The sequence below is a fragment of the Mirounga leonina genome, unplaced genomic scaffold (assembly GCF_011800145.1).
Source record: "Mirounga leonina isolate KUSES-001 unplaced genomic scaffold, KU_Mleo_1.0 Mir_115, whole genome shotgun sequence".
NCBI classification, from domain to species: domain Eukaryota; kingdom Metazoa; phylum Chordata; class Mammalia; order Carnivora; family Phocidae; genus Mirounga; species Mirounga leonina.
Genome location: NW_023270268.1, coordinates 89,872,888 through 89,885,232, shown reverse-complemented (window position 1 = coordinate 89,885,232; position 12,345 = coordinate 89,872,888). Strand labels below are relative to the sequence as shown.

Sequence of the window (12,345 nt, the reverse complement as noted above, 5' to 3'; positions counted from 1 at the left end):
TAGAGGGTATTATGCTCAGTGAAATTAAGTCAGAAAAAGACAAATACCATATGATTTCACTTATATGTGGAATCTGAAAAACAAAGAACAAACAAACAAAAAAAGAAGTGGACTCATAAATACAGAGAACAATCCGGTGATTGCCAGAGGAGAGGGGGGTTGGAGGATGGGCAAAATAGGTGAAAGGCTCTTAAGAGGTACAAACTTTCAGTTATAAAATAAATAAATCACAGGGGCGCCTGGGTGGCTCAGCTGGTTAAGCGACTGCCTTAGCCTCAGGTCATGATTCTGGAGTCCCGGGATCGAGTCCCGCATCGGGCTCCCTGCTCAGCAGGGAGTCTGCTTCTCCCTCTGACCCTCCCCCCTCTCATGGGCTCTCCCTCTCTCTCTCTCATTCTCTCTCTTTCAAATAAATAAATAAAAAAATCTTTAAAATAAAATAAAATAAAATAAAATAAATAAATCACAGGAATGAAAAGCTCACCATAGGAAATATAATCAATAATATTTTGTATGGTGACGGATGGTAACTACACTTATCTTGGTGAGCGAAACTTATGTAACACTGTGTGTTAACTATTCTTCAATTTAAAAAAATAGAGAAAACCTCAGCAAGGAAATGGAAGATATAAATAACTGAATGGAAATTTTAGAACTGAAAAATACAATATCCAAAATAAAACCTAACTCAATGGGCTCAATAGCAGAATGGAAGTAATGAAGGAAAGAATCAAGAATCAGTGAATATGAAGACAGAGCAACAGAAATTATTGAATCTGCATAAAGAGAAAAATAATCATTAAATTGGATTTCATCAACATTAAGAAGAATGAAAAGATAAACTGCAAACTGGGAGAAAATATTTGCAAGCCACCTATCTGACAAGGAACTTATACCTAGAACATACAAAGAACCCTCAAAACTCAACAGTAAAAAATTAATGACCCAAAAAAAACCGGATAAAACACATGAACAAACATTTCATCATAAAGGACATATGGATGTCAAATAAGCAATAAAAAAATGTTCAACATTATTAGCCATTATGCAAATTAAAACCACAACGGGATAGCATGAATACCTATTAAAAATTAAAATATAGTGACAATATCAAATGCTGACAAGGATATAGCACTTGATATTGAAACTGGATCACTCATATATTGCTGGTAGGAATATAAAATGTTACAGTCATTCTGGAATATAATTTTATAGTTTCTTGAAAAACTAAACAGATAGTTACCATACAATCTAGCATTTGTACTCCTGGACAAATATCTCAGAGAAATGGAAACTTAACATCTACATAAAAGCCTATACACAAATGTTTATAGCAGCTTTATTAATAATAGCTAAAAATCAGAACTAACACACATGGGTGAATGGTTAAAGCAGTATATTCATATCATGGAATATTATTCATTAATAAAAAAGAACTATTGATACATGAACAATGTTGATGGACCTCAAGGGCATTATGATGTGTGAATAAAGCTAATTTCAAAAGGTTACATACTGTAGGATTCCACTTAAAACACTGTATGTTAACTAACTGGAATTTAAATAAAAACTTAAAAAAGACATTCTCAAAAATGGCAAAATGATAGAGATGGAGAACAGATCAGTGGTTGTCAGAGTTAGGGATGTTGGCATGGGGGGGAAGATTATGACTATAAATTAGTAGCACAAGGGGTATTATTTGTGATAATGGAGCACTTGTGTATCTCGGTTGTCGTGATGATTACACGTACTTACACATATGATAAAGTTGCACAGAACTATACACATATACACATACTTGAGTGAAGGTAAAATTGATGAAGTCTGAAAAAAGTCTTTGAATTGCATCCACCTCATTTCCTGATTTTGGTATACTATAGTAATGTAAGATGTTAGCACTGGTGGAAACTGGATGAAAGGTACACAGGAGCTCTCTGTTTTTTGCAACTTCTTATAAAACTTTATTTTATAATAAAAAGTTATTTTATAACAAAATAAAATAAAAGGTTTAAAAAAATTATTAAATTATTTTATAATAAAAAGTTAAAAAAAAATATTTTATAATAAAAAGTTAAAAAAAAAAAAAACTAAAAGAAAAGGGTCAAAAAGCAGGGATTATCCTACCTGAGCTGATGCAGCTCATGCTGCCAGGAGAGATTTTCCTGCCGTAGCTCTTCTTGCATAATCTGAAAATTTTTTGTCTTATCTTGATACTCTTGAATTCGAGCCTTCAGTGGACGTAATTCAGTGATTTCTTGGTTAATCTGTAAGTACTGTTGCTGTAGATTCTTCAATTCCTTCAGCTTTAACCAAAGGGAAAGTAAAAGGGTGATTCAGCATGTCTCATTCACCCAGCTGTAAGTCATCAACAGCTCCCTACTAAGTCAGTCAGACACCACAACAGACTGTCAGCACCTAACAAGTTCATTAACATAGATTTGCAACACAAATCTCTAAAATGGTGAAATAAAGGCAGCCAAGCTGGTGGGAATCACCCCCACAGAGCCACCATCAAGGCTACAGGGCCTGACCATTCCTGAAACTTGTACCCCAGGCCCCTGCTCCCAAGGTCCTAGGTTGACTCTAGATCTAAAGCTCAGACACAGAACAGACTTAAAGGACCTACAGTTTCTTTGTGGGTGGTAACTCCCCAAAACGTGAAATGTAAAGATTGAATTTCTATTTAGCCCTGTGCCCTGCTTAGGCTTTTAAACTTTCTTATATGGATACCAACCTTAATCTAGCTTAGTTGATGTTGATTGTAAAAAGAAGGCAGCAATGGCCCAGGCCCAGTGGTTTAAGAACACTTAGGCTTTGGGGTCCAACATCCTGCCCACATAGGTTGTGTGACCCTACGCATATTCCTTACACCCCCTTAATTTCCCACACCTATAAAATTTCCCTTACCTCCCTTATGGTACTTCTCATTAGATTATGAGAATTAAATGAGAAAATTAATGATGATGATGATGGTGGTGATGGTAATAATGATGATGATGGTAATAATGATGATGATAATACAATGATGATGGACTTGCCTTTAACCAACAAAACTGCCTATCTACATTCCAGATGCATCTTCAAATTCTTTATCCCCAGTACTCATTAAAACTTGGTAGTAAGAGAAATAATGTTAGGACATCTGGATTAAAAGGGGGCCTTGAACACACATCTCTTTCACCCACTCTTGGAAACATCATTAAAGCTACAATAAAGGCATCATTTTATAAGCATAAAACACAAGAATAGGAAGAACAAGAGAGGAGTCAGCAGCAACAAAATTAATTTTGGAAGCTGAAAAGCAGATGCGTAAGTGGTAACTGACTTAACAGATCTGGGAAAGCCAAATCTTAAGCTGGCAGTAAGGAAAGCCAAGAACCAATAGAACTTACTCTGCAGAATCTTCAAAAGGCTCAGGAATTAACAGCACCAGGTACCTCTGGAGAAGATGGTGATGGGGGTAGGGAGAAGGTGGTAGCTGAAATAAGGAGGATTAGATGAAAGCTGCTTAAAAAACAATTGCATCCCTAAATACTCTCCTCAGTTCCACATCTTTTGTTAACTCTAACAGACAACTAGAGTTTTATTCTTTGGAGAAGGTAAAACAAGTGTCTCTGGATCATGAAATACCCGGCACCACTGAAGGTAAAGGTACTGCTCTAAACCAAGGGTGATCAAGTCAATATATGCCTCCTGAATGCTTGAAGCCTTTCCCCTACTCAACTTGAACAGTGCTGGCACCCAGGCCTTTACCATCCATGAAGGAAATGAGAAGTCTTCTCTAGAAAATCTAACCAGCCCAAGAGGAACTAAAGATACCAACATGGGGACTACCCACAAAAAGCTCAGCAAGATCACCCTGCAATTGCCAACCTCATAGTTGGTAAGCCCCATTCACAAGCTTTTTAGACCTTATGATTAAACATGAAGAGTGAATCAAGGATTAACCTCACCTAAAGAATGGCTATCATTAAGGCTAGGATGAAAAGAACTAGAACAAAAGTAATTCAAAAGAGTTTAGCAGGGGAAAGAATATAATATACTTGAAGACTAAAGAGAGAATATTAGAAAATAGAAACATTGTAGGAGAAAAAATATTAAAGAAAAAGTTCATTATGAAAAAACATCAAAGAACAAAATTACCTCCACTATTCTTGGGGAGATAAATTAAGAACATATATCCATGTGACAAGAAAAAGAAAAAAAAGAAATCCTTAGAAATTAGGAACATGATAGCAAAAATGAAAACCTCAATTCTGGGCTCTAAGGATAAAGGTGAGAAAGTCTTCCCAAAGTATAGCAAAAAGAATAGGAAAGATAAGAAGATTATAAAACCAATCCAGAAGGTCCTATATCTAAATAACAGATTAAAAAAAAAAAAAAGACAACAAAGAAAAAGGATGGGGGAAAATGGTAAAACGTAATTCAAAAGAATCTCCCAAAATTGATGAATATGAGTTCTTAGAATCAAAGGACTAGACACAATGATGAATGAAAATAGACCCACATCAAAGTACATTGTCATGAAATTTCAGAATACACAGGACTAAAAAATTCTATGCATTTCCAGAAAGAGAGAGAAAGAGAAAGAGAAAGAGATCAAGAAACAGATCATATTTAAAGGATCAGGAAACAGAATAGCTTTAGACTTCTGAACCACAATGTAAACTAAAAGGCAACAGATTAACGTCTTCACAGTTTTGAGGGGAATTATTTTCAGCCTAGAATTCTATACCCAGCCAAACTGTCAATCAAATATGAGCAATGAAAAGACATTTTCAATAAATTTACCTCCCCTGTATCTTTTCTTAGGGAGCTACTAAATGATTTCTTCCAACAAAATGATGACACAAAACCAAGACAAGGAAGACATGGAATACAAGAAACAGGAATATAGGAGAGATGTGAAGGGAGATATCCTAGGATGAAAACAGTATCCTGGTTCATGTAAGAAAGAGACTCCAAATTTTATTCATAAATACAAAATTGATAGGAATAAACATCTTAAGAGGAGATGTGGATAAATGGCAGTAAACCTGCAGTTAAAGTACATTGATAAATACAAAGAAAAGTAAGTAAGTAACAACAAAAACACAGTTATTAACTCTAAGGGGAAAAAAGATGCTGAGGAAAATAAAAATAACACATCTCAGCTTGCATCTGTAGTCATAAAAATGTAAACACTGATATAAACAAAAATACTGAATTAATCAAAATTTAAATTACATCAGGAGAATGGGGAAGAGGCTATATATTGAATATGTGCATATGTACTGTGGAAGCAGAGGGAGGTAAGAGAACTAAACCCTGTTAGCATAAAAGAAAGTCAGTAGCTAATGCAAAGAATGAAAATCCAAGATGCATTATAAGTGTGATATGTAGACACTGAGAAAACACCAAAATAATAAGAGAGTTAAAAGCAAATTGCCTCGGGAGAAAGAGAAAGAGAGTTGGAGTGGAGGTGCTGTTTGTTTTTCTCATCAAACATGCAGAATTTAGTGACATGCAGAATTTAGGGACTTATATATATGTACATAATGTTATTTTTTAAACAAAAATTAAAATAAAACATTTTGTTTTGTTTTAAAGCAAAAATATATTTTTTATGCACTAAATATATTCTTTATTCACTCCTCTAATCCAGATACTCTAAATGTTAATCTCGAAATAGACCAAATCATCAAAAAGCTGTGTGTCTGGGACTGCATTTTAACCATTTGTATAAGTACCTTTCAGAAATTATACAAAATTCTTTTGCTATGCAGTTACTGCAAGGAACAGCTAAACTAAACCCTATAAAACAATTGTATTTACTGTAGAGAAGTAAAGGATGTTTTACAACTTCATACAGTCCTCTCTATGGACAGAAGGAATTTCTTGCAGGCCTCAATACTTAAAGAATAACTATTCTTATATTAAACAAATAGCTTTTCTTTCTTCCTTTTCCCTAAAATATGGACACTGCAATTCATGTATATGGCTCTTTAATTCCTTATTTCTGATGGCTGCCAGAAAACTGGGAAAAAAAATTGATGACCCATCTTTCTAAAAAGATATTGTGATATCTCCTAGGGACATTAAATTTATTCCTGGATTAATCTTTTTCTCTATCCTCATTTTCTCTTCCTTCCCAGTTACTTGTATTATATTATCTTGAAAACAATTTCAAGATATGCTACTTCAAGTGATTTTCAGAATGAAATGAGTATATGGGACTTCCGAGAAAGATGGCAGAGTCAGAGGATCCTAAACTCACCTCATCTGAGGAATACAACTAGGATGAACCCACATCAGTGTAAATAACTCAGAAAATTACCCAAAGACTGGCAGAACAGATTCTCCAGAGCTAAACACAGAGAAGAGACCACATCAAAAATGGTAGGAAGGGTGGAGACACAGTCGGGAACCAAGCTGATCCATGAGACTGTCCATGGGAGGGAGGGACACTACAAGCACAGAGAAGGGACAGGGGCAGACTCCACACCAGGCATCCCAGTCACAGGGACCTGCACTGGGAAGACAAATCCCCATAACATTTGGCTTTGAGAGCCTGAGGGGGTTAATATCCGGAGTTTTTACAAGCATTTGGGCTTACCACCACCTGGAACTTTAAAAATGAGCAGCTTGGCTCTGGGAGACCTGGAGGGTAAGAGGAAACTGAATCCCTGCCAATAAACAGCACAACAAACAGCCCCGCTGAGATACAGCATAAAAGCAACATTTTGGAAAATGCCTGGGGTATACAGGAAGGAGATTCATTTATTAATCTCAGAGTGTTTGCTGGAGAGTCAGGGATCTTTGGGAGACTTTTCCAAGAACAAAGGAGCTGGCGGGCACCATTTCCCTCCCACCCCTCAGCCTACATATACAGACACCTACAGGAACCAGCACAGCACAAACACTTTCCACGTGGATTGCTAACAGTGCACCCCACCCCTGGGCTCTTCTGTAGACTCACCCCCTCCAACCTGGCCTCAGCAGGAGTATATCCAAAGTGGTGCCACAGATGTGGCATTGTGCAAGCAGCCCCAACAGGGACCAGTACCACTCTAAAGTGACTCCTGCACAAGGGGGAGGGGGAAGATAACCACACATTAGAGTCTAACTGCAGCCTTAGCAGTGGGCTGGGAGCAGACATCTAGTCTGACTGCAGGCCCCACCCACCAACAAAAGTCTCCAAGGGGATAACACAGGGAGAGCACCCTGAAGTTCAGTGCAACCACAACTCCGGCAAACACCTGGTCTGACCCAACTCAAGCCCAAGGCAGCCCCAGAATGGCCCATTAACAATACAGCAGCCCAACTCTGCCCAAAACAGGCAGAGAGAGCTACTGCAGATGACTACACTGAAGGCAAACCAGCACAGCCACAATAGGAGGGTATATACAATACACATGAGACACCCTGGAAGTGCCAGGTGCTGGTGAACAAGGGACACTGCACTACAGAGCACCATAGGACCTCTTCTTTATAAGGCTGCTACTTGCTATAGCTGACTTGATGTTGCTGACTTTCCTAACATACAGACATGAAATTAAAAATACACTAGAGAGAATAAATAGTAGACTAGAGAAAAGCGAAGTACAGATCAGTGACCTGGAGGACAGAGTAAGGGAAAACAATCAAACTGAACAGAAGAAAGAAATAAGATTAATAAAGAATGAGAACAGATTAAGGGAACTCAACCACATCTTCAAAAGTAACAACATTTGCATTATACAGATCCCAGAAGAAGACCAAGAAAACGGGGCAGAAAATTTATTTGAAGAAATAATAGCTGAAAATTTCCCTAATCTGGGGAAAGATACATAAATCCAGATCCAGGAGGCACAGAGAGCCCCCAACAAAATCAACCCAAAGAGGTCCACACCAAGACACACAGTAATTAAAATGGCAAAAAAAAGTAATGATAAAGAATTTTAAAAGCAGCAAGAGTAAAGAACACAGTACATACAAGAGAAAGCCCATAAAGTTATCAGCTGATTTTTCAGCAGAAACGTTGCAGGCCACAAGAGAGTGGCATGATACATTCAAAGTGCTGAAAGAAAAAAACTGCAACCAACAATACTCTATCCAGCAAGGCTGTCATTCAGAATAGGAGGAGAGATAAAGAGTTTTCCAGACAAATGAAAGTTAAAGGAATACATCACCATTAAACCAGCCTTACAAGAAATGTTAAAGGGGACTCTTCAAGGGGAAAGGAAAGACCATAAACAGGAATAAGAAAAGTAGGAAACACAAAAGCAATAAAATTAAGTATAGCTATAAAAACCAGTCAAGGGTTTCACAAAATAAAAATACATGAAGTATGACACTATACCTAAAACATGGAGGGGAGAGGAGTAAATTTTGGCACTTTTAGAATGGGTTCTAACTTAAGCAACAATCAGGGTGCCTGGGTGGCTCAGTCGTTAAGTGTCTGCCTTAGGCTCAGGTCATGATCCCAGAGTCCTAAGATTGAGCCTTGAATGAGCCCTTGCTCAGTGGGGAGCCTGCTTTTCCCTCTTCCTCTGCCTGCTCCTCCCACTGCTTGTGCTCTCTCTCTCTCTGTCAAATAAATAAATAAAATCTTAAAAAAAAAAAAAACTTAAGCAACAATCAACTTAATACAGATTGTTATATGCACAAGGTTTTATATATAAACCTAATGGTAACTGCAAATCAAGAAACCAGTAATAGATATACAAAAAATAAAGAAAAGGAATTGAAGTATATCACTAAAGAAAGCCAGCAACCCATGAGAGAAGAGAGCAAGAGGGGAAAGGAACAGAGATTTACAAAACAACTGTAAAACAAGTAACAAAAATAGCAATACATACATACCTATCAATAATTACTTTGAATGTAAATGAATTAAACCCTCCAATCAAAAAACACAGGGTGACAGAATGGATAAAAAAACAAGACCCATCTAGATGCTGTCTGCAAGAGACTCATTTCAAACCTAAAGACATCTGCAGATTGAAAATGAGGGGGATGGAGAAACATTTATCACGCAAATGGATTTCAAGAGAAATCCAGGGTAGCAATATTTACAGTGGACAAAATAGACTTTAAAATAAAGACAGTAACAAGAAACAAAGAAGAACATTACATAATCATAAAGGGAATAATCAACAATATGTAACAATTGTAAATATTTATGCACCCAACATGGAAGGACCCAAATAGATAAAGCAGCTCACAACAAACATAAAGCAAGTAATTGATAGTAATACAAGAATAGTAGGAGACTAATACCCCACTGAAATCAAGGGATAGATGATCCAAACAGAAGATCAACAAGGAAAAAGGAAACAGTGTCTTTGAATGACACATTGGACCAGATGTATCTAACAGGTATATTCAGAACATTCTATCCTAAAACAGTGGAATACACACTTTTCAAGTGCACATGGAACATTCTCCAGAAAGGATCACATATTAGGCCACAAAACCAGTCTCAACAAATTCAAAATAACAGAAGTCATATCATGCACCTTTTCTGACAATGCTATAAAACTAGAAATCAACCCCAAGAAAAAATCTGGAAAGAATAGAAATACATGGAGATTATATAACATGCTACTAATGAATTAGTCAACAAAGAAATCAAAGAGGAAATCAAACAACACATAGAGACAAATGAAAATGAAAACACAACAATCCAAAATCTTTGGGATGCAGCAAAAGCAGTTCTAAGAGGGAAGTTTATAGTAATATAGGCCTACCTCAAGAAGCAAGAAAAATTTCAAATAAACAACCTAACCTTACACTCAAAGGAGCTAGAAAAAGAACAAACAAAACCCAAAACCAATAGAAGGAGGGAAATAATAAATTACAGCAGAAATAAACAAAATGGAAATTAAAAATAGAATAGGACAAATTGCTGAAACCAGGAGCTAGTTCCTGGAAAAGATCAACAAAAATGATAAAATGTTGGCTAGACTCATCAAAAAAGAGAAGAGCAGGGGAGAGGGAGAGAGGACTCAAACAAAATCAGAAATGAAAGAGGAGAAATATCTGACATCACAGAAATACAAAGATTATAAGAGAATATTATGAAAAATTGTGTGTCTACAAATTGGACAACCTAGAAGAAATGGATAAATTCATAGAAACATGTAACCTATCAAAACTGAAGCAGGAAAAAAAAAAGAAAAACTGAAGCAGGAAGACATAGAAAATTTGAGCAGACTGATAACCAGCAAAGACATTGAATCAGTAATCAACAAACTCACAACAAACAAGACAGCTTCACAGGTGAATTCTAACCAACATTTGAAGAGTTAATCCTGTTCATCTCAAACTATTCCAAAAAGTAGAAGTGGTAGGGAAGCTCCCAAATTCACTGTATGAATATGGTTAGCATTACCCTGATTCCAAAACCAGATAAAGACACTATAAAAAAAGAGAACTACAGGTCAACAAAGCTGATGAACATAGATGCAAAAATCCTCAACAAAATATTGGCAAACTGAATCCAACAATACATTAAAAAAATCATTCACCAGGATCCAGTAGAATTTACTCCTGGGATGCAGGGTGGTTCAATATTCACAAATGAATCAACACGATACACCACATCAATAAGAGAAACGGTAAGAACCATATGATCTTTTCAATAAATGAAGAAAAAGCATTTGACAAAGTACAGCATCCATTCATGATAAAAACCCTCAACAAAGTAGGTTTAAAGGGAACATACCTCAACATAATAAAGGCCTTATATGAAAAACCCACAGCTAACATCATATTCAATGGGAAAAACAGAGAGCTTTTCCCCTGAGGTCAGGAACAACACAAGGATTTTCTCTCTCACCACTTTTATTCAAGATAGTACTAGAAGTCCTAGACACAGCAATTAGATAAGAAAAAGAAATAAAAGGAAGAAGTAAAACTTTCAATATTTGCAGATGACATGATACTATATAGAAAACCCTAAAGATGCCCCCCAAAACTACTAGAACTGATAAATGAATTCAGTAAAGTTACAGGATACAAAAATCAATATACAGAAATCTGTTGATGTCTATATACTTAATGAACCAACAGAAAGAGACATTGATAAAACAATTCCATTTACAATTGCAACCAAAAATGATAAAATGCCTAAGAATAAAATTAACCAAAGAGGTGAAAGACCTGTACTCTGAAAACTATAAAACACTGGTGAAAGAAATTAAAGATGACACAAACAAATGGAAAGATATTACATGCTCATGGATTGGGAGAGCAAATATTAAAATGTCAATACTACCCAAAGCAATCCATAATCAAACACAATTCCTATCAAAATGCCAACAGCATTTTTCACAAAACTAGAAAAAATAACCCTAAAATTTGTGTGCAACCACTAACAACCCCGAATAGCCAAAGCAATCTTGAAAAGGGGGGTACCCCCACTATCCCAGATTTCAAGCTATACTACAAAGCTGTAGTAATCAAAACAGTATGGTACTGACATAAAAACAGACACATAGATCACTGGAACAGAACAGAGAGCCAAGAAACAAACCCACAATTATTGGTTAATTAATGTACAACAAATGAGGCAAGAATATGCAATGGGAAAAGGACAGTTTCTTCAACAAATGCTGAAGTGGAATTGAATGGGGAACTGGACAGCTACAGGCAAAAGAATGAAACTGGATTACTTTCTTACACCATACACAAAAATAAATCCTAAATGGGTTAAAGACCTAATTGTGAGACCTAAAACCATAAAAATCCTAGAAGAGAGCACAGGCAGTAATTTCCTTGACACTGGCCCTAGCAACGTTTTTCTAGATATGTCTCCCAAGGCAAGGGAAACAAAAGCAAAAATAAACTATTGGGACTACATCAAAATAAAAAGCTTCTGCATAGCAAAAGAAATAATCAACAAAAAAAGACAACCTATTGAATGGAAGAAGGTGTTTATAAATGCTATATCCACTAAAGGGTTAGTATCTAAAATACATTAAAAAAAAAAACTTATAAAACTTAACACCAAAAAAAAAAATTCAATTTAAAAATTGGCAGAAGACGTGAACAGGTATTTTTCCAAAAAAGATATACAGATGGCCAATAGACACATGAAAAAATACTCAACATCACTAATCATGGGAGAAATGCAAATCAAAACCACAATGAGGTATCACCTCACACCGGTCAGAATGGCTAAAATAAAAAACACAAGAAACAACAAGTGTTGGCAAAGATATGGAGGAAAAGGAACGCCTGTGCACTGTTGATGGGAATGTAACTAGAAGCAACTGGTGCTTCCACAGTGGGAAACAGTAATGGAAATTCCTCAAAAAATTAAAAATAGAATTACCATATGATCCAGTATTTACCCCAAAAACACAAAAATACTAATTAGAA

At 36.1% G+C, this 12,345-nt stretch overlaps 1 protein-coding gene across 3 annotated transcripts in view; it reads right to left on the bottom strand.

The window, feature by feature from the left end:
• GOLGB1 (golgin B1) overlaps positions 1–12,345 on the bottom strand; it is a 100,312-nt gene that overhangs the window by 14,788 nt on the left and 73,179 nt on the right. For 2 of the 3 annotated variants that reach the window (XM_035000056.1, XM_035000057.1), the window contains one exon: positions 2,125–2,303. In XM_035000056.1, the coding sequence (XP_034855947.1) occupies positions 2,125–2,303 (179 nt within the window). Of the gene's footprint in view, positions 1–2,124; positions 2,304–3,392; positions 3,479–12,345 lie in introns of those variants that run through there. The other variant, XM_035000058.1, reaches the window with a different exon arrangement.